We start from the raw sequence: 24041 nt of genomic DNA, 5'->3' as shown, positions 1-24041 counted from the left end.
GCTTTATATTACTTTGCATCATGTAAATAAGACAGAGATGGGGTATCTAAAGTGGTGTGTTTTATTTGATTTTGATGATACTGATACTTAAAATGTCAATATTTTAATTATATTCATAACTGGATATTCTGTACATCTTTAAGTGCCGTGCAGTGTCTCCAAAATATCTATGTCTCTATCAATGCTTCATTGTCTATTCTCTGAACTGAAGTAAAGAAACTATTTTTTTTACCTTTATAGTGTTTCTGTCAACTTCGAACTGAACCTTAACAGTTTCAGTATTTTAAAAATGGCATCCAGCCTTACAGGATTGTTATAACATGTATTGAAATAATGCATTGAGAAAGTAAACTATTAAACCTGATAATTATTATAGTTATATATCTACTTGGGCTATAATAAATAATAACATGTGTTCTTTTAAATATAGGTTCATTATGTTATTTAGTCTGGCACCAGGTGCTAATTCAAATAAAAATACATGGGCACAATTTTGTTGAATTAATTTAATTTGCTTAATTCAATGTTCATTTTTCTACTTTCAGAAGTACTAAAGTAGAATTCTTTCTCTGAAGTTTTCTAAGGGATTGTCTGTCTCCCATGGTTTCTGCCCATCTGGTAAGATCAGGCAAAGCCAATATGATTTGGGTCATTTCAATCAATAGGCCCATCTTTTGGGACCCAGACCTATGACTTTTCTGTCACATCATCTGTCCTATGGAATGATAATGCTTCAGGCATCATGTAGCTCCTACTCCAAAGGTGAGAGATGTTCCAGAAGTCTTTACAAATCTCTGGCTAATGGGTAGTGTGGCAGTGGAGCAGTGGTAGGTTTCAAATTTTTAAAAAAACTATTCTGTGGGTGTGGCTTATTTTGTGGGCATGGCTTGGCAGTCATGTGACCGGGCAGGTATAGACAACTTGACATCACTCATGCACCTTCAGTCACATGACCACCACTCCCAAGCCATGTGGCAAAAAAAATTGGGACTCCTATGAAAGGGGGGGGGGAGAGAGGGGAAAACCTTCCAAAAATAGACAACTGGAGGATTAAGGGCCGAAATCAGGGAGTTCAGAGGAGACAGGACAGAGGGGAATCCAGTAGAAAGCTATCACACTCTGGAGAAAGAACTTTGGGAGATCAGAGGAGGCAGGAACAGGGGGGAATCCAGTAGAAAGCTATCACATTCTGGGGAAAGAACTTTGGGAGATCTGAAAAGGCAGGACAGAGGGGAATCCAGTAGAAAGCTATCACACTCTGGAGAAAGAACTTTGGGAGATCAGAGGAGGCAGGACAGAGGGGAATCCAGTAGAAAGCTATCACACACTGGGGAAAGAACTTTGGGAGATCGGTGGAAGAAGGCAGAGAGGAATCCAGGAGAAAACTCCTGAGCTTGCCGCTGCTAACTGGTGGATTGTGTCGCTGGACCTCTCCATGCTTCTCCGTTCACCACCACCACTCCCAGGTATGGGACTTGACACCGAATTGGGCTAGGATAGTGTGGACGGGCGGGGGGAGTGAGCGATGGAGCTGCTTCCGGACAGGTGTGGGTGAGCGAGCAAGCAACAGGGCCTGGGCAGGCATTCTGGAAGTTACATCCGGGTCTACTAGTCAAACCTCCTCTCACTGGATCGGTAAATTTCATCATCCAGTTCTTCCGAGCCGGTGCGAACTAGCAGAAACCCACCACTGCTGTGGAGACTTGCTAGTTGTTTTCTGTTTAATTAATTAAATATATATTAATTAATGTAGAAATTCAAGAGAGTAGTGATAAAGATATGAGTCAATATAGGCAGGCCCATATGCTCCAGGAAGGGTCTCTAGTAGTATACCAGTTGCAACTGGGCAAAAGTCCTTCTAGCCATGTCTTCCACTTGTCATCCACCAGTAATCAACTGTCTAGGAGGACCTTTGAGAGACAACAATAGAGCCAACAAAGAAACATAAAACAACAAAATAGAGTTCAGTGCTTTCAGGTTTCATCTGTTTCATCTCAACTATTGGATGAAACATATTGACTCCAGAACACTATTCTATTGTACCAGGGCAAATAGGTAAACAGAAAATTTTTGTCACTTATGCAAAATACCATAGTGAGGAGGAAAGAAAGGAATAAGACTTGATTTAGAAACTGATAGGCCTATTTAAATAAAGAGTGAATCTAGTAATTCAACTGCCATCAGTCACCACAGTGTCTGATGGCGTGATTGAAGAGGTCAAATGAGTGAAGACACTGGTATTTTTTCTGCTGGCCAGAAAAATGGAGAAAGCAGAGCAGGAAGAAGTCAAATTGTGGTTTTTAAGGATTTTGGGAAAGTTTGAGAAGCGGTTTCTAAAACACAAATACAAATACACAAATTCACACAGAAAGTATATGCCAGTATTTAATGTTTTTTTGAAAGAGGCCAGCTGATGGCCCTTCAAATTGCTTTAAGTGTAATGATTTCAAAGTCAAAAATCAAAGAGGAAAATGGGCTGGGTTCATAATTAGAGAAACATTCCTATCTTTTTATAAACCTGCAATTCAGGTTTATAAAACCTGTAACATCTGCATATGCTGGTGTTCAGGTTACATTTGCCAAAATATTCCTGTTTCCACTTGTATTGAAAGAAAAGCATTGGCACATTTTCCTTCCATGTTGATTCTTTCTGTGAGCGTACACTTTTATTGATATGTAGTTGAATGCCACACAATATCCTATACATCTAGTGTTTAATTTTAACTATATAACCTGCTGTTTTCCCAAATTACACCTGTCTTACTTGTAGTTATACATTGTTCACCATTGCTTTTCTCCTATAGGTAGATGTTAAAATACAGGACCATTAGAAGCTACCAAAAATATAATTCAGTCCAGTGGTGGGATTCAGCCAGTCTGGGTCAGTTCAGACAAACCAATTGTTAAATAGCTGGCTTGCCACGCCCCTTCTTGCCCCGCCCTTTCCAGGAGTCCCTCTGGCTCCCATTTTGGCTCCCAGGTAAGTGCAGGGAGGCCTACTAGGCCCAAAACGTGGCACGGTGGGGGGTAGTGTGGCTCTCCTGCAGCCCATTTTTGCTCCCAGGAGGCTGCAGGGAGGTCTGTTAGGTTCAAAATGGGGCTCATGGGGTGTGTGGCACCCCCCTGCAATCTGTTTTTGCTCCCAGGGGGATGCAGGAGGCTGAGCGCTGCCTGTCACATCCCCTGGCCATACCCACCATGGTCATGTCCACACAGCCAGTCATTAGGGCATTGAACCCATTGTTAAATTATTTGATTCCCACCACTGATTCAGTCCTTTATCATAAGCTGCACAGTACCAGCACGATATCTGGGGTATCTGTCCGTCTACATGTATGTTTGTATGCATATGTGTTCTACTGCATTAACCCAGCCACTGCTGGAATAATAGCACAGCCTAATGATGCAGGAGACTTCCCTATAAGAAAGCAGTTCAGTTGTTGAAATTAATCACTTTCTGTTTTGCCCATTCTAGGCAGTAATTGCAAACATTTGAAACTGGTCAAAGGAACAAAATTTGGCAGAAAACCTTTGGAAATTAAAATGCTTGGTCATTTAATATACTTAATGACTTTTTTGAGTTTGTCAGCACCTGAATAGATTGATTTTTGTGACTCTGTTGATTGTATTGAACAACCAGAGGAATAATAGGAATAATTGATGAAACCTGTCCAATTATGTGAAAAAGGAAGTACACCCTCTTTGAGTTCTGTGGTTTTACATACCAGGACGGAGTAAACAAACATCTGGTCCTTAGCAGTTCATAAAATAGGTAAATACAACCTCAAATGAACAACAATACCTGACATATTACATCATTGTAATCATTTATTTTACCAAAAAAAAGCTGGAATGAAGAAGTCATGTGAAAATGACATAATGTAATAGTATGTGATATGTTGTTGTTTATTTGAGGTTGTGTTTATCTACTTTTAAGAACTGCCAAGGACCAAATGATTTTTACTATGTCCGGATACGTAAAATCATAGAAGTCAAGGTGGGTATACTTTCTTTGCCATATGACTGTATGCTGCCTGACTATCAATAGTTCCAGGTGACGCACGTTAAAATATAGTATTTTTTGTGACAGGGATATTAAGGAATCTTACCTGCCCCCAAGAATGTAGGAAAGGGTAATAAATTAAGTAAAACTCTATCCATGGTATATTTTGGAAACAGATGCTTTAACCCAAGGCAGGAGCAGGTGGACTATTGTATTTTCTTTTTCAAGACACATGTTATGACTGAGGATTCACAGAAAAACTCTATTTGATTAAGTATCTGTACCAAAAATGCAAGGATGGGTAGTTGTTTTGAACCTGAAGCTACATTTTTTTTGTTTGGAGAGATTGCTGTGGATCACCGGGACTATAAAAGTTATAATATCAGCAATGGATGAGAATAGAGTTTTCAGCCTGTTTTCCTCTCCTACATGATGAGATTTAGTTTTTAAGATACATTAAGCATATTGGATGCTTAATGTAATTACTGTTATTTCCTTTAGTTTCTCACTGTCTTCTGGCATTTGCTACCAAATGATGGCAGAATTTTTGTCAGTATGTGCCCTGCAGATTGTTTACCTGATCTACAAGCCCTCAAACATCTGTTGGCTCCAAAGGTTTTTCTTGAAATACTCCTACTGAAATTATAGAGGCAGTAATAAACTCTTACCTCCTTAATCTTTTGAAGTTTTACTAAACAAATAACTCTGTGATCCATTGGGCTGTCCTTTAAGAAAAAGGTAATAGAGTCTGATGTCACCAGAATGAACATTACATTTTAGTTAATTGTATTGCTATTACATGAGTGGACAAAAAAGCAGTGGGAGCAGTAACAATTTCTGGCTACTTGCCAGCTTCCTCATTAACCTTTACTTGTGGAAAACTGGCAAAGAGCATCTGAAATCATGATCACCTGAGCATGGAGATGCTGTGGTAACCACAACTTTGCAAATAAAACTCATCTGAATATTCTGGAAATTTCAATTCCAGTGGAGTAATGGGTCCAGGAGTTTTTATGTATTCTTTAAGTTAGCAGATATTTAGATAGCTTGATTCAAAAATTGTTGCGGTACATTGCCTCATTTGGGCTAACTTGAGAGTAGAATCAGACAAACAAATAAACATAAGAATTTTAGTACAGGTAGTCCTCGACTTAGACAATCGAGCCCCAAATTTCTGTCAAGTGAGACATTCGTTAAATGAATTTTGCCCCATTTGATGACATTTCTTGCCACAGTTGTTAAGTGAATCACTGAAGTTGTAAAGTTAGTAACTTGGTTGTTAAGTGAATCTGGCTTCCCCATTGACTTTGCTTGTCGGAAGGTCACAAAAGGGGATCACATGAACCCCAGGAAACTGCAATCGTCAGAAATATGAACCAGATGCCAAGCATCTGAATTTTGATCACGTGACCATGGGTATGCTGCAAAGATTGTAATTGTCATGTCACTTTATTCAGTGTCATTGTAACTTTGAACACTCATTAAGTGAACTGTTGTAAGTCGAGGACTACTTGTGATATATGGATAGATTCCAGGTCACTAAGGATTTTAAAGGTCAGTACTTTTATTTGGAAGCAGATGGGCAAGCAATAAAATTCTATGATTGTACATTGATTTTAGCAGTTTGATTTAATGAGCCACTGCAGCTCTGAAGCACAGTTATTATATAGATTGAAAATGACCAACAATAAGACATTAAGATAAGAATGTGTAACACAGGCATAAGTGAAAGAATATCTAAATCAAAGCCTATGAAACAGTTTCAAGATCAAAAAGAATATAGCTCATAAAGTCAATGGCTTCCATTTATTTATAAACTGTTACTTAAAAGCAGTGGTGGGATTCAGCCAATTTGCACCTATTCGGGAGAACCAGTTGTTAACATTCTAAGCAGTTCGGAGAACCAGTTGTTGGAAGAAATCTCATTTTGTTTTTTTCCCATTTTACAGGGCTAATCCTGTAAGAAAGGCAGGAAGGAAACATTCTGATATTGTTTCTAACCTAATATTTATTGCCCTGCTTACAGAAACTGCCTCTCCAGTTAACCCTTATTACATTGTAACAGCTAAGGCATAGCGCCCATCGACCTGAGTGGTGTTGAGTTGGCCACGCCCACACTAAGATCATGACCACCGAGCCACGCCTATCCAGCTGGTCATTAGGGCAGACAACCGGTTGTTAAATTATTTGAATCCCACCACTATTTAGAAGTATAGGAAATAAATTAGTTTGAACTTTCATTATAGGAGGATAAAAAGAATAGAAACCTATAGAAAAGGAATTCCCAGAGAAATTCTAAATGATGGGAGGAAAGCAATTATTCTTATGCTCAAAAACTATGAGGAGACTCCAAGGAAGTACATACCAGTCAAGCTAGCATCAATCCTTCAGACCAACCTAGAGGAAATCATAAAGTGATTGGTCAGCAAGCAGTTTGAAAGCAGTGCAGTGATTACTAGAAGTCAGCATGGATATGACAAAAATAAGTCTTGTCAGGTTTATTTTTGGAAGTTCTTAATAGATTATTGGAATGCTGCATACATAATATATCTTGTATTCAACAAAGCATTTACTTAAGATGTTCTGATTAACAAAACATTTAAATATAGGTTAGATTACATGGCTTTGAGGTGCATCAACTACTTAGAAATTCCTCATCAGGCTGGAATGATATATTAAGTTGCTACAGGAATTGATCCTCAATCACATATTAATATAGATTAATTACTTGATTGAAGGAATGTTTACCTCATTAGCAGATGACTCGAAACTGGATTGGGCAGAAGGCAGAAATAAATCCAAATAAACTTGGTAGGATTAGACAGATAGCGGGCTAAAAATATTATTGTGAAGTTTAACATGAATAAATGCACAATTCTTATTTTAAAAAATTGATTCAAAATATAGGGTGCTGAAGACAAATTTGATGATCACGTGTAGAATTTTTTTTTTCTACAATTGCAAGCCGACTGACTTTAGTTAATTGAACTTGAATTAATTGAATATTTTATTTAATCTATAATATACTACGTATGGCAATAGTCTAACATGGAAATGGCTACTGGAAATGGCCAGCTCTGCCAAACGGTAATGTTTGAATAACTCTACAAGTGGGAAGGAATGTAAATTTGGCCTTGCAAAGGGAACTTTTAAGGCAGGAGTTTCAGGAAAGATTGCTCAGGTTCTGAAAACAGAAAGCATGAGAAAGAAGCTCAAAATATTCCCACCTTGTCCTTGCTTAGTATCAGCTGAAGAAGAGGAAAAAAAATCTAGCAAGATTTTAAGGTTCTGTTATTCTATGCTACAATAAACATTTCTGGAATTCCTGCTGCACTTATTTCTTGACCTCATCCTGTTTGAAGAGATAACAGTTTCCCTTTTTTTAAAAAGAAAAAGAGGCATTTACTCTCTAAAATGGAAGGTATTGTTGCAAGAAATGTCCTTCTGGGTTCAGCTCCAAGTGGGGAAGAAGACACTGGAGACATGGAGGCTGCTTGGAAAGATGGTTTATTGTTGGACAGGGCCACATGGCTTGAGCCCTGAACAGAAAAGGTGATCACATGTTTCAATGTTGATGGAGAAGAAGAGAAGGGCTGAGGAAGGGGCTTGCTAGGCTTTTATACCCTGTTCAGTCCCACCTCTCTGTTTCCTGTTCCTGTGTAAGAAATGTATTCTGACTGGTTGTCAGACTCCCATGGTGCCATGCAGGGGGCTACTCTCTAGGCTGTGATGAGTTCTCAGTTGCCTTGTGGTCAGTTGAGTAATATCCCTTCCCCCTACAGCTGCAGTGAGGAGAAGTCTTTATTATGTAAAGTGGGCTGGCCTGGCCATCTTAATGGCCCATTAGCTGGGGATGGGCAGAAAGCTATAGGCAACTATTCTGTCTTTTGAAACATGTTTCTTTTCACATCCAGAGAAATATTCTGCCTTTTCAATATTTCCTAGGATATTTCATTTTTCTGGGAGAGGGCTGGATGATAACTTCCCACAGTGCAAAATGTGATTCTAGCCAGATTCAAACTACCAGAAGAGGTGGATGTAGGAGTAGCTACAAATTGCAAACCTGCAAGTTCAGAAGGAATATTATTCAGACTTTGGCTGATCTAAAAAAAAAAAAACCTAAGTAAATTTATTAGTATTTGTATGGGTGACAGTGGTGAATTAACAGCTCTGTAGTAGACTTGAAAGTAAAAAAACAAATCCAGAAAAATTTAATGGTAAATTGGTTCTGTATTACGGTATTGGTAACATAACTGCACAGTATATACATGTAGTCACTAAGAATAGAGTTTGGCTCATGGAAGACTTCACATTTTGTCTTTATCATCCCATCCAGAAAACTTCAAACAGGTTTAACAAGTAACACTCTATATGTAAAAAAGTTAATTAAATCAAGGAAGGGAAATAATTATAAGTACACTAGAATGGGAAACGGAAGGTGGTGAGTTCAAGTCATGAAAGCCAGCTGGGTGACTTTGGGGCAACCACTCCCTCTCAGCTCAAGCCGTCTCACGGGATTGTTGTGGAAAATAAGAGAGGAAAGGTGTGTTGAATATATTCACTCCTTTGAGTTGTTTGTAAAAATAATGAAGATGGGAGACAAATATAAATAAAGGTTTAAGTTTCTCTCAAGCTTTCGTAACATCTTCCACAGAGCTTTTAATTGTGAGGAACAAGATAGTTGTTAACTTTTGGGGTTGTGGGTTGCTTTCCTATGTTTGAAGACTTCATTTAGTTTTCTGTAAACCATGTAGATTCAGATTTTGTAAACAAATGAGGGAAAATATTTTTCTACTAAGCAGTTTCATGAGAGGAATGGTACAGGTTTTGGCAGTACAATAATGTGAACATGCTGAAGGATCAGAAAAATATATACAAGGAATAGGAATTGAAGTGCTGCCTCAGTGGCTGAGTTCATACACCACACCACAGTGTCATTGCCCGTTTGTGTAATATGCTGCCCATTTTGCCTCATTATTTTTAACCATTAACGGTTCTTGTGTGTTTATTATCCAAATTCAATAATGGCACTCCAGGATTGATCAATACGCTTAATTTTAGGGAAACCAAGTAGCTACATGGGCCCAGGCTAAGAAGGCAATTTGTGTGTCTCATTAATCAGGCAGGTTGGCTTGGTATGTCAATTGCTTTTGAGGCAGTTTAGATTTTAATTTTGCCATAAAATAAGGGCTGTTTTATATTATTTTATATTATACTGTAATTCTACTTTCATAGTAAGGTTTCCATTATGTTTACCCTTATACAGTATACTAAGGGCATTCACTTACAACAAATTTAACTGTATGCTAAATTATTTTAAGTTACCTACAGATGAATAGGGTAAAGTGACCCTAGCTGAGATTAACTTGCTTTGCATAATATGCAAAACCATGATATATTTTTTAAAAACCTGCATTCAGAGGGATTTACTTCCAGCCTTAGAACTCTTAGACTAACTTAAGGGACAATGGGGTTTTTACTTAGCTTTAGCTTAGCTTGGCATATGAACTCAGCTATATATTTATGTAGTGTATGTCATATCATACAGGGACCAGCAATATGTATTAACTTTTCACCTAGATTAATAAATCACAATAAAATAAGATCTATGTTCAAATACTAATGTCTGGACCATCTAACCATTGAAGCACAGCATCGTTTATATGATGCTGATAAACATACTGGACTAGTATATGCTTCCCTCGGCTTAATATATGTAAGCCCTCAGCTTACAACCAATCACGATGCAATGGGACCCCACAGTCACACTGATGAGAGGATACTATGCCCCATTTATACTGTGAGTCCCAGCAGAAACTGTGTGAGGTACAAACCCTGTTCAGGATTGCCCATTGCTGGTGTAGTAGTTCAAAGCCTGGCATCTTTTTTGTGTGGTCATCTATGTGTCTTTCTATGTCTGGTGTTTGGTGACCCTTTTGGCTTTCTATTGGGAATTGATGTTATCATTATTGGGCAGATGTTGTGCAAGTGCCAATGTGGGCTTCCTATATTTCAGTCTTCTGGCTGATAAATGAGGAAAGTTGGTGTGCACAGGTAGGAGTTGTTCATCATTTTTCTCTATTCTCTAACTAGTGCATCATGCCTTTGTAAATCTGGTGGTACTATATGGCTCAGAACAGGAAGCCAATAAGTCAGAGTGGTTTTGATACAACCACTTATCCTCATGGTGTTACTGAGTCTGTGAACTCAGCTAAACATGTTTTAATCATCATAACATGGTCATGTGTATAAAGTGAGTCTGTAGGTTGAGAATCACCTGACATATACTGAATTGGTAAAAAACAAAATAATTAGGGATACATCCTGCTTTAGGGCTTTCATGTTCGAACTGTTAGAATCTGGATGATCACTTTATGGCAGCAAAGAAAGTTTGCATATATCCAGTGGGCAGACTTTGGTCCCATTGATCAAGCAGTATTATCTAGAACATGTTGGGAACCACTGATCTAGAGAGACCCCGGAGATGCATCTTCTGTATCATAGCATCTGCCTCTGGAATTAGGTCCCTCGAGATCTAGATGATTTCCCATATGGTGTTTAGGAAGTTGTCAAAGACCTGGTTACAGTATTCTCCCAGGCTTTGGGGCAGGGTGATGGTTGATCTCCTACCTGACAGGTTGGGTTGGCTTGTTTTACTATATATGTTTGATTTGGGGCTGCTTACAATCTGTCTTTTGTCGTTTTAAAAATGTTGGCCTGCCGGAATTGTTGGATGTGGGGTAGTCTACATATTGTATAAATATCAAAGAAAGTACATTTTTGTAGCCCATATATGGAAGATCTTACCTGCCAATGTTATATTTATTGTATCTGTAGGACACTGCATTCTAGTTAGACTTCTGATGGTTCCATTCTTTAAATTGTTAGAAGACTTTTAAAAAGCAAATATATATATATTTTATGTCTTGTATAGGTAAAACAGAAGACGGACATTTTTGCAGACATTTCTTACTGGATTGCAGAAAGGAATCATGACTGACGTCGCACAGAAGACAGAAGTACGTATGAGATTCAAAAGGAAAGTACTTATGCTGTTTCTCTGCATTCTCAAAATAATATAAAGAATCTTAAATTATGATTCACGAACAATACTGGGAGATAAAGTCATGTTTATGCTGACAGATTTATTAAAATTAAAATGTTTAACTAATAGGCTTTTTTGAAATGAATGCCTTAATAGAATAAAATTTGTCCATAAAATATTAAATTAAAATTTAATTCAGTTCTTAATCTGTATTGTATTAGTGTTAACATGCCTGAATGCTACGTTCAAAGGCATTTTGTTGATTTAGAGAAAATATACAAGTAAAGATGCTGGAATTGTGAAATATTTTGCAATTTATGAAACTGAAGGCTAGTTGCTAAATGTGGAAGTAAAGCATGTATAAGAATAAGTGGATAATAATAAATAGTTCATTGCTGAGTTGAAGATAGATAAGGGTACCTTGCCTGGATTTAATGTATTTATAGACAAACGTTACAAGAAATGCTTGTCACAACTTTGCAAGTGTGTTGACTGGGGCCATGAATGTGTGTATATCACAGTATGAATTCAATCTTTTGTTGTTCGTTGTAAATTTGAATAATTTGCAGTGAATATTAGACTATATGATGCAACAAAGAGAACTGACCTAATAATCATCAAAGACTAAGTACATATGGATTTGATAAGGAAAATTGAGCAAATAATTGTACGTTATATACAAATGGTAAAAACTAGGGCAAGTTGATAAATTAATAGACCTTGTCCGAATGTTTGGAAAACAGACAAAAAGGTTTGGTAAAAGGTTGGTGGATAGTGTGAGATCTGTTTAAGGAATGAATGTTTGGTGAAAATTGGATGGGATCCTCTAAAAGAAGTGAAAAGTTTAAAACATCAAAAGCAATGTATGAAACAATGCAGGGAATGGTGGAAGCAAGCATGGTTTTTAGAACTCTATGGAGAAATGAAACAAACAATGTTGGTAAAACTCCTTCAGGCAAATTTATTTTTTTTGACATCTTTAATTTATTTTGCCCACTCTTTCTGCTTCTCTTTTATTTACATAATACTGCTTTCATAAAAATGGAAGTGCTAGATACAGCATGCATCTACGTATCTAACACACTGTGCAATGTATCTTCATTTGCTTCTGTCATCTTTTCCTGATCTTTGCCTTTTCTACATCTTCACTAAGATTCTGCTTTCTTCATCTAAACCTGTACAAAAGTCCTATGTGCCCAAACTTCGAAAAGGTGATATAAAGGATAAATTTGAAGCCATGCAGAAAACAAGGGAAGAAAAAAATCAGAGACGAACAAAAGAAGAAAAGCAAAGACGAAGAGAACAATATATTAGAGAGAAAGAATGGAACAGGCGAAAGCAGGAGGTCATTTCCTTTGCAATTATTATTTGTTTCTGTTGGTTTGATTTCAGTTATACTACAATGCTGATATAGAAAATATATTTGAATCTTATATAAAAATGTACCAGAGTTTTTAAGACTGTCCGGATTAATATCTTTGATCCATTATTCAGATGAAAGAACTTCTTGCTTCTGATGATGATGAAGAAAACTCTTCTAAAGTAGAGAAAGCCTATGTTCCAAAACTTATAGGTAAGGGAAATTTTATAAAGGTCTTGATCTCCATCATCAATGCTTTAATATCATACTATACATTGTCTAAAACATTCCACTTCTGCACTATTACCAACGTTGAAGCAAAATGCCATTGCCGATCTGATGTCTTTACTAGTAATATATTAATATATGTATTAATATATCAATAATATACTATTTTGGATGGATAGATAAATGGATAGATAATATAATGGCAAGTTATCTTTTTGCTGTCCCCTTTTAGGATGAAAAGATAATGGTGATATTTTAATATTTCCTACATGAATCAGAAAATAGACCTAGAGGTATATTGGGAGCATTCATTTTTGTTTTGTTTGCTCATAGGAACTGTGAAAGGAAAGTTTGCAGAAATGGAAAAGCAGAGGCAAGAAGAAGAAAAGAAAAGGATGGAAGAGGAGAGACAACGAAGAATTGAACAAGATTCAATAGAAAAAAGAAAAATTCAGAGGGAACTGGCCAAAAAAGCTCATGAGGTATGATTATTGAGCTTGGTAAAATATGCTTCATATATAAAAATAGCCATGCAAATTTCGATAAGGATAGTAGTATTCAATTGTAGTTTCAAAGGGAAAGCCTTCATATTGTGTATGAAATGGTTTTAAAAAAAATATTAGTGTTGCACTGTATGTGTGTAAATATTTTTAACACTTAGTTATAACATGTGGTCTCTTTTTTATCTGTATTAAAAGAATAACCTAATATTTTAAGTTGTTGGCAAATTACTTTTATTGATCTGATATTCTTGCAGTTTTTCTAGTTAGAATAGATTTGTTTTTTTTTTGCCAGTAAAATAGCTCATTTCCAGAAGGGACTTAACTTCTATGGAAATTCTTGCAGGAAGAAGGGAATGGAATTAAATTTTATCCAGTCTAGCTGAAACTCCTGGTGCTGTATCCATGACCTGTTCAATATTTTTCTTTTCCATAGAGCACAGACTCTTCTATAAATTCTTCTAGCAGGATAGCCCTATTGGTCAAACTTCACTCAGAAGTAGTTTTTTTCCCCCCCTGAAGCCAAAAAGTAAAATAAATCAAGCTGAACTTGCGTCATTAACCACCTGTAGTTTCAGTAGTTTACTTGCAGTATGAGGGTGGGAGAGTTGATTCTTTTGGCTTTTTCAGTGGCATCCATTTTTTTATAGTATAGAATTTTATAGAATTCATTTTATTGTAGTTATGCTATTGCATAATATGCTCTGCTTAATGTTAAACTGGTAAATGTTTTATTTTAAGATCTTTGTCCTGGGATCAGACTCCTAATGCTATTATCTTCTCAATAGAATGCCAAATATGATAGATAAGTAGAAACATAAATCTGGTAATTGATTGTTACCAACCGTATGTCTCTTAACATAAGATACATCACTTAATATTATTGGAGACAGAAAATGTCAATATTACTAAATATCTAAAATTGAAAGTTGGGGAAGCAAAATAAGATTTCCTTGTATTGAAAATTACCAGTGAGATACATAGGTTGGGTTTACATATTATTCTAAAGCATAATGTGGTTTGAATTTTGTATTAGTGAATTATGTTGATTATATTGATAATGGCTTATTCAATAAATCATTAAAAACATGAGAATGCAGACATTGAGGAAAATGAGGTAAGATGTTTCTAGTTTTCTTTGAACAAAAAATAACCATGCTTTTTATTGGGATACAAATATTAAGAAGCCAGACATAATACTATAAATGAAACTTGTGTTCGAAGTATCTTTGCAAATTATTACTATTTTAAATTTTAAAAAGTACAAGATTCAATTTAAAGACTTTCCCGAGGCTGAAGTTTTGTACTAACATTCTTTTTTTAAAAATATGGAATAAAATATATCAAAATGAATATGTTGTAAACTAATGTTTATATTGAGAATGATAAATGTGTCCGTGATATGTAATTACTAGACATTAAATAGCACTAGATATTTTAGTATCCTTTATCAGGATAAAAACTCATATTAGTTCAGTAAGTTATTTTTAGATTACCTTTATAATATCTGCACTGCATTTTTCTTCCAAACAATTTGTTTAGCTGTATAATTATATTATAATTAAATATAACTAAGAAGTCACAGAAATACTCCTACTATATGTTAGCTTTAGTAAGTAATCCTTCATATCTCTGTTATTAGCACTAAGGTTTCATATGTACATAAAATGGGGAGGACAATGCATTAAATTTAAATCATTTGAATCATTTGAAATGTTCATTTCATGATAGTGTAACAAACTTTCTTACCTTGAAATGTACTTGCTTTATAGTATATTTTGTATTCATTGCTGTAAACCAAAACTAAATTTAATAATTTTAATATTATTACTGTAGACATGAAGATGCTGTACACATAATGATGCTAATCAACAGTTCTATAATTCAGTAGTAGTTTTATGAGAATAGCACGTAGTTTTACATTAATTGATAAAATTAATGTGAACTAATGCTAAACTAATTAATAGAGAAGAGTAAATGAATATAAGTATTAGAAGGTAACCCCAAAATAATAATTCAGATTAAAACTAAGGAGGTCTAGAAAATTATGTTATAAATAAAACAGTTCCAAAAAATTAGACCATTTGTTTAAATGTTATCTTCCTCCTTTGCCAAAATCAGAGAAGTATTCAAATTTGACAAAGTACATTTATCAGCAGTCCACAGTCACAAATCAATTAAAATCAGACAAAACATTGTAGAATGATCATTTTCTAAGCCACCGTTCATGTCCCTCTAAAATATAACGCTTAATGTGTTAAGAGGTTCTAAATGTTGGTGATGTAGCCAAGATTGTCATCAAGGTTCATCTTTAATGCATATTACATAGTTGTTGCCATTGAAATCATACACTAGTTTCTTTAAAGAAAGAATGTTATATTCATTAGATTTAGATTTAACACAATTAAAAAAGATACTGAGGAGGTAGAATGAAGAATGGATGAAGAATACAAGAGAACAAGACCAGCTTGTTTTACACGTGGCTCAGTTTAGATAATATGCAATATCCATATCTGTATTTGAGCTGACACCACAGCATTATTATTTGCTGATGGAATTCAATAAAATGAAGAAAAGAAAGGTTTGGGGTATTGATTTCCAAAGGAAAAATTGTACCGAGAAAACACATTAATTGGGACATAAACTGTAATTGTATGAACAAAATATACTCCTAACCATGCTTTCCTAGTCTACAAGGGATTTTCAGATCATGGAACGGGGAAAAAAGGGATGGTATTCTTTGCAATAAAAATAATCCAATTAAATTTATTGTCAAGTTTCTGCAGTATGTGGTTTTCAGAGTTCAGCAACTATTATGGAAATTCATCATAGCCATCATTCCCAAACTCTGCAGTACATGAGCCACGGTGGTGCAGTGGTTAGAGTGCAGTACTGCAGGCTACTTCTGCTGACTGCCAGCTGACTGCAATTTGGCAGTTCAAATCCCACCAGGCTCAAGGTTGACTAAGCCTTGCATCCTTCCAAGGTGGTAAAATGAGGACCCAAATTGTTGGGAGCAATAAGCTGACTCCGTAAACTTCTTAGAGAGGGCTATAAAGCACTATAAAGTGGTATATAAGTCTAAGTGCTATTGCTACAGCATGGGGTGGGGGGTGGGGGCACTGCAGCAAACTCACAAGGCACCCTAGCATACCAAGAATCATTAGAAGTGCCATGGATCGAGAAAGTTTGGGAATCTCTGAACCAGGGACTTGCCAATCTTTTTCTTTCTTTTTCATACTTGATTATCATTTTTAAAAAGGGCCCTCAGTCCAAAGCTGGTAGATAGACTCTGTTCAGCTTGATAGTTTACAAGCTGTTTCGTTTTATTTTATGGAAGTAGGAGGAATGAAAATATTGTCTCCTTTTTGAGTTTTCTCTGAAAGCATGAGTTTAATACAAATTAATACATAAATAAACATACATCAAGTGTATTTATTGAAAGCAGAAGTGCATTAGCACTTTTCAGTGTCACATTTTGAAAATTGCTTATTCAGATTCAAGAATATTTTATGCTTTTTTTAAAAGGTGAAGGGAAAGGAACAAAAGTAACAATATTGTGTAAAATTCTTATTTAATAGATTGATGAACAGTTAAACAATTCGGGAACTGAATCGACATCAGAGGTAATCAGACTTTTTTACAACACAACAGTCACCTATTTCTGAATCACTGTAATTACCATAATAATGAATCTCTTCAAAAACACTCTGTGCCAAGTAAAATTTTGGGAAAGCACAAGATCACAATTGAGAACAGAGTGTGAACATAATTACTTCTGCCTAATTTTCTTTCAGCTTTATAAAATGACCTTTGTGGTTCTGTTATTAGTTAGTGAATACTTGTATACTGTTTTACCAAATTTGTTTTCTGACTGATGTTATCTTCTTTATAACTACTTTGATCAAATTTTGCAATGTGGTTTATAGCTAAATGTGAGCAGCTTTTTGACACTAAGTGCGATACAGATTGTAGATTACATGCAATACACACATTCAAGTTTTATTGTGGCTTTCTGAAAAGTCACATTTAGCTTGTTACATACATATTTAAATAGGCTGTAGTGAGTTCAAGTTCAAAATGTCTGATTCAATAAATACACTAAGCTAAAATTAAGCAAATATGACTTTAGGTGATCACTCACTCATTTACTATATATATATATCCACCATTAACTAAGTGGGTTCACCTACGGTATAATGTGGTTTGCTGGGTTTGGATATATCAAGTTGTACAAAGACAGCCACTGTGTTTGTAAATCAAAGGCTCTTCGTCAGAATAACTGCTTTAGAAACCTAGTGCAAATAACGGGTAAGTACGATCCAGCCACTGCCTTAGAAACAGAATATGTATATCTACTGTAAATGTAAGATGGATGAATGACTGAATTGTGATCAGTAAAAAAACAGTATTAGACTTAATGCATGTGGTAATATGATACTATTAGTCATATTATATGGGATTTGTGTTATTCTTGTTATTAGTTATAATTATTCTATTATCTTGATACTTTAGATAGCGTGCGCGCTCACACACAGTATAATTCTAATCTACCATGTATGTACAGGCAATTTACCAATTCAAATCATATAGCTGTTAGTCATCTCTTAACATGGATTCAGTGTCACATCCATTGTGACACACGCTTAATTACTTATAGTAGCATAATTATGATGCATTGTAACTTTAAAGCAACATGCATATTTTAATTTTTTTCATAGCCAAATGATATTCAAGTGACGAAAGTCTCTAATTCACACAATTTAACTACTTATGTACTTAAGCAGTTATTCTACACATTTCTTTAACTGAAATTTATTGATATTTACAAATTGAATTTCAATAATTCTTGAAATCCTTGTTATAACTTACCTTTAACGGAGTCTTTTAACATGTAAGTTCATCCACGCAATTGCCTACTATTTTAATAATTAACATTTAGCTGATTCTAGTCAATGCTTGAATGGGGTTTTTGTTGAGGATATTTTGAACTACATGGTATAAATAACATGAATTATAAAACTAATGATGCAGACATTGTATTTATCTTTAAATTTAAAATAATAATTATTGAATTTTTAATACCTGATTACAGGTATTGTAGTGTGACATAATTTGAAATATACATTGTACTTCAGTTTAAATAATTAATTTCTGATAAAATTAATTATGGTTTAGGTACTTAACTGGTTTGGGTACTTAAACATAACTGAGTTGAACTGTTAAATATCCAAGAATGTAAATAATTTGATCTGTAATACTATAAAGCAGAAATATTTATATGATATTTAGATTAAAAGAGTAATGTTTTAAGATAGCATTTTTCTGTAGCAGACAATGGAACTTGCATATGCTTACAGTCAATGTTCTCTATGTTGTAGCTGAATGGGGTAACCAACGCAAGATTTTTCCATGCCTTTTATTTATTAGGCATCAATATGTATTTATGAAACAACATAATATGGCTTTGGCTTTATTTACAGGGAATGGAGATCTTAGCAGGAACAGAAATAGCAAAAAGGAAGGCTGAACCGATGGCAATATTTTGTATAACACATTAAATAGGACAGTCGGATTATCTTTTCTCCTGAGAAATAATATTGTAATAGAAATTTTTGGTACCGAGTTCAATAGAGCTCTGGCAATATATTGGCATAATATTTATACATATTCTGGTATAATTCTTTATGCATTCAACATAAATCAAAGTGATAGGAGTAATCTTACTAAATAATATTCAATTAATATGGCATTTCTATATATTATTTTGTTTAAAAGCATATATTTAATCTTAAGCATGTTGATGGGCACTGGCTATTTTTTAAACTGAAGTGCATATTTCATATTTTACATTTAGCTCTGCTTTTAATGCTTGTAATGGTACAGTTAAATCTTTATGTAAGATGGCTCAGTCAACTAGTCTCAATGCTAAATTACATATTCAAGTTTTTTCTGATTCTTTTTAAAGAGCTTAGTGTTGAAAAAGAGCATAGGAGCTAGTATTTCATTTTAAACAAAGTTTTCTTGTGAACAACATAATCTTTAAGGACTAAAGTAATTATGATTCCTATTTTCCAAATAAGCAAGACCTATTATATGGTATTTTAAATATTCAGTGGACACTACGGTAGTATTGCTAGTAGATTAATCTAGAATTTGAAGTTAATTCAAAATTTCAAAGTTTAATAGCACTTGTATGCTGCCCAATCCCGAAGGACTCTAGGCGGCTAACAATACAATAAATCAAAAAGAATAGAAGAAAGAAAAGATAGATTTAAAAACACACCATGCACTCCATTCCAAGTGATTGTAATTGATTGGGTATCTTTTAGTCAACTACTCTGCCTTTCAGCCCTTCATAAAAAAATGTCTATCATGACCAAACTTTCATATAGATCATGTGTTTTCTAGAAAACAGATAATTTTTTATTGATATTCCCTTCCATACAGGTAGTTCTATTTTTGAAACAGTTTTTTTTAGGGACACAAAGAACTTTAGGGGGGAAGGGAAACTACTATTGGATTAATATCCTTTCTGATATCCAATCCAACAGACTGGATTTTTGGAGTCAAATCATGTATAGTGCAAATTTCTACATGGGAAAAGCAGCTTCCTTTGATGTCTGGCTATCCAAAGGTTTTCCGTTTCTGGAATTTCTATGCAGTCAAAAGATTTTGTCCATTCACTGTTTAAACATTGAACATTCTATGGAAAGTAAATTATTTACGGGCATTGGCAACTACCCTGGATTCAAATGTTCATGCCAATCTTTGTTTTTAACAACAGGAAGGTGATGAATCACTGCTAGTTACCGTAGTTCCAGTAAAAGCTAACAAATCACCTGGAAGGATGAAAATAAGTTTTGAGGACCGAGAGAGAGAAAGAGAAGAACAAGAAAGAAGAAAGATTGAAGAAGAAAAGCGACTGAGATATGAGCAGGAAAAGGAAGCCCTAAAGGAAGTCAAATATTTTTCACCAGATGTGGTAAGCTAATTGACATATAAAACTGTTGCATGACCTCAAAAGCATATTTATTTAGAAACAGCCCTCCTCTGTGAATGAAGGGAGAGCTTCTTCCAGGGAAGTAAGAGCATAACTGTGGAGAAAATTGTTTTAGGCCAAATGTCTTAAAAGTGCAAATCTGAGAAATGAACCTTCTGTATAGGATGAAGAGGAAAGCTTTGATAATGAAACCAATGAAGCTCCCTCTCCTGGTAAAGTTAAATTAACATTTGAAGAATTGGAAAGACAAAGACAAGAGAAAGAGAAAAAGCAAGCAGAAGAGGAGGCAAGGCTTCGTTTGGAAGAGGAAAAACGCGCCTATGAGGAAGCAAGGCAACAAATGGTAAGCATGTTTGTTCAAACATATAAAGCCAGGAGATTTTGTGTAACATGGAATATTGCAGGACGATTTTATTATCATATAATAGAGGATTTATCCCATTTAAGAAAAGATCAAAGATTTACAGGGTCTTGAAGTTCCTTGTTTTCCATTTCTCAAGCATTTCCTCTTCCTCTTTCATTCTTCCCCAGTACATGGGACCAAAATGTTATTGGAGGGTATGTGGTTTTTTTTATTATTCCTGGTGGCTGGAGAATTTCTTAAATGGAATTTTTACAGAGGACAGTCCTCCTACTTGAAAATTTGCTGATTTCTGTCATTCTCCAATGCATCTTATATTTTCCTGAGAAAATCTTCCCAAGTATTCTGGGATCTGTATCTTTGGGTGGAATTCCTTTGGCTGGATCAAAATTTCCATAAGCAAAAGGCATTATTTTCTTGGTGGAGAAATCAAAATCCAACTTTTTTTTAATACTGAGGTTTATATAAAAATATTAGTAATCTAATCTTTGCTTAATACAGTTTAGCAGAATGCTATTCTTAAACTTTGGGACAAAGTAAATATACATTTTTTTATTTAACACTCTTTGTCATTATGATTGTTTAATAATACACATCATTAAATATCACTATTGATAGCAGACAATAAACTGTAATTGAACTGAATTTAACCATCATTATTTTTAGAGTTATTTGTTGAAAAAAGCTTTATTTCTTTATTGATAGGGCCAAGTTTGTGCGAGTTGGAAGTAAGTTTCCAATTCCATCTCCTTGAGTACGGGTTCCCCACAGGGCTGTGTCCTGAGTCCATTATTGTTCATCTTGACTTCTGTGCCATGTCTGCTACGAATCATATTGTGAAGTATGCAGATGACACGGCAGTGGTGGGTCTTATCTGGGATGACAGTGAAGACTCTTATAAGGAGAAGATGAAGGCTTTGGTGGACTGGTGCAATAAAAATAACCTGGTTTTGAATGTTAATAAAAACAAAGGAGATCATTGTTGATTTCAGAAAGAGCCAGCATAGTCATACTCCACTTTGTATTAAGGCTGCAGCTGTGGAAGTGGTCAATAGCATTAAATATTTGGGAGTACAGATAATGAACAATCTGTCTTAGTCTTTTCATATGTTATCTTTAGCAAAGTATACAAACCAGTGTTTGCATTTCCTGCATCAAATGAGGAGAGCACATCTTTCTCCTTCTGTCCTGAACACTTTTTCAAAGGCACTATTGACAGCGTTTTAACAAACTGCATCAATATTTGGTTTGGTGGCAGCAGTGCCTCAGATAAAAAGTCCATACAGAGAGTGGTAAAGACAGCTGAGAAGATTATAGGAAAGCTCACTTTCCATTATTCAGGATACTGCTTATAAGCTCTATGTGCTTAGAGCTTGAAGCATTGTTAGAGACCCCACACACCCACTTCACGGTCTGTTTCTGTTGCTCCCCTCAGGGAGGAGGTTTCAAAGTATCTATAGTGCAGCTACTAAATTTTGCAATAGATTTGTCCCTTATGCCATCAGTCTTGTAAATTCGCATGATTCCCTTTTTTTGCCATGTATTATGTATACATTCAAAGTAGACTGTGATGTTTCTCTGCATCATATTCGTGTGTAAATGCGGGCATATGCATAATCAATGGTGGGATTCAGCCACTTTGCACCACTTCAGGAGAATCGATTGTTAACTTTCTGAGTAGCTTGGTGAACTGGTTGTTGGAAGAAATCATTAGCAATAGTAATAGCAGTTAGACTTATATACCGCTTCATAGGGCTTTCAGCCCTCTCTAAGTGGTTTACAGAGTCAGCAAATTGCCCCCACAGTCTGGGTCCTCATTCCACCCACCTCGGAAGGATGGAAGGCTGAGTCAACCTTGAGCCGGTGAGATTTGAACCGCCAAACTGCAGATAGCAGTCAGCTGAAGTGGCCTGCAGTACTGCACTCTAACCACTGCGCCATCTCGGCTCATTAGGGCAGAAAACTGGTTGTTAAATTATTTGAATTCCACCACTATGCATAATGATTATCTTTTGAGAACTGAATGCAACTAAATTTCATTTTAATGTATACTGATTAGTGAACATTTAAGGTGACAATAAAGTTTTTATTCTATTGTATTCTACACCTAACACATCACAGTAATTAGGCATTTTGCAAATTAATGGCATATTTGAACCTTTTGAAAGCTGCTTTAAAAATATATTCTTTCCCCAAAGAGAAATGAAGAAAATGAAGACGAAGCTGAAAATTCTGTCAAGGAGTTCCGTCCTGGAAAACTGAGACTAACATTTGAGGAAATAGAAAAACAAAGGCAAGAGGAGGAAAAAAGAAGAGCAGAGGAAGAGGCCCGGCGGCGTATAGAAGAAGAGAAAAAATCATTTGCTGAGGCAAGAAAAAGCATGGTAGGTATCCTTTTAGTTATTCGAGGTAGCTTTAGCTGTCCATTTTTGCTAGATTCATTTATCAACCATTAGTGGCATTACATAAATGATTTAACATCAACTTGTAGCACTGAAAAAAAACAAAAGCAACCCCCTCCCAACAAATCCCAAACTTAAGCCAAGAGCTAGAGCCAGACTTCTCTGTGAATCAAGGATCCTGTGGAGTTTTCCCTGGAGAAGAGGGTTAAATAATTTTTACTGGTGTCTTTCATGTACGTCCCTCTCCAGTTTTCTTGTGCTGTTTTCAGTATTCTCAAATCTTTGAGGGCAACCTGTAGTCATAACGACTAACACTAATTGATATTTATTTCGATCTGCTGAAACATCAAGGCTCGACGGACTAAAAAAAACCAAATACAAAAAATCAATTTAATTGAAATGCTCTCATACTATAGATTTACCTATAAAGTTATTTCTAGGTCATCATTTGAGTTAGAAAGATTATCAAGGTCATATATAGTGTTTTTTTTTAAATCATAATATATAAAATAAATAGGAGAAAGTTAATTTACTAAACCAGAAAAAAAGAAAGCAAGGTATAACTTCAAAAAATAATGCCAATTTTTAAATCTCAGCTCAGACTGAGGAAACAATAATATGCTGATTTGTTTATTAGTTTGAATGAAGTTGGATCATGTAAATGTCTTTGCAGTGGTATTTATTTATAAAATTTATTTACTACCCATCTTGTATCCAAGGAGTCCTGGTGTCTTATTTCAGATTATGATAATCCAAGCTCTCAAAATTTGACCAAAGCATTAATAAATATAAATGTATTAGACCATATAATTATCAATATGTAATCTATAATTTAATGTTTATACTGAACCCTTTGTTAATGAACCAGATTATTTTTTAATAGGGGCCAGATGATGAACTTTCACTAATGTCAAAAACTGCATCTCAAGAATCTCTGACGCCTGGAAAACTGGATATTAATTTTGAAGAATTACTGAGACAAAAAATGGAAGAAGAAAAAAGACGCACAGAAGAAGAACGCCGACAAAAACTGGAACAAGAGAAGCAAGAATATGAACTGCTCAGACAAGAAATGGGACAGGTCTGTGTTTTAGGTTGTGAAATATTTACCTCCTTGATAGCAGACTTGGCTAACAAAA

General features: G+C 35.2%; 1 protein-coding gene across 6 annotated transcripts in view; it reads left to right on the top strand.

Moving 5' to 3' along the window:
* The window catches only part of NEXN (nexilin F-actin binding protein), a 32674-nt gene that overhangs the window by 3592 nt on the left and 5041 nt on the right, over window positions 1–24041 (top strand). For 4 of the 6 annotated variants that reach the window (XM_032218033.1, XM_032218031.1, XM_032218035.1 and 1 more), the window contains exons 2-9: window positions 10938–11022; window positions 12543–12621; window positions 12970–13118; window positions 16718–16762; window positions 19924–20121; window positions 20303–20482; window positions 22699–22884; window positions 23786–23983. In XM_032218033.1, coding sequence (XP_032073924.1) covers window positions 10996–11022; window positions 12543–12621; window positions 12970–13118; window positions 16718–16762; window positions 19924–20121; window positions 20303–20482; window positions 22699–22884; window positions 23786–23983 — 1062 coding nt within the window. In that variant the 5' untranslated portion in view covers window positions 10938–10995. Of the gene's footprint in view, window positions 1–10937; window positions 11023–11440; window positions 12394–12542; window positions 12622–12969; window positions 13119–16717; window positions 16763–19923; window positions 20122–20302; window positions 20483–22698; window positions 22885–23785; window positions 23984–24041 lie in introns of those variants that run through there. The other 2 variants (XM_032218037.1, XM_032218036.1) reach the window with 2 other exon arrangements.

The sequence above is a fragment of the Thamnophis elegans genome, chromosome 5 (assembly GCF_009769535.1).
Source record: "Thamnophis elegans isolate rThaEle1 chromosome 5, rThaEle1.pri, whole genome shotgun sequence".
NCBI classification, from domain to species: Eukaryota; Metazoa; Chordata; class Lepidosauria; order Squamata; family Colubridae; genus Thamnophis; species Thamnophis elegans.
This window is presented reverse-complemented; position numbering and strand designations above follow the sequence as displayed.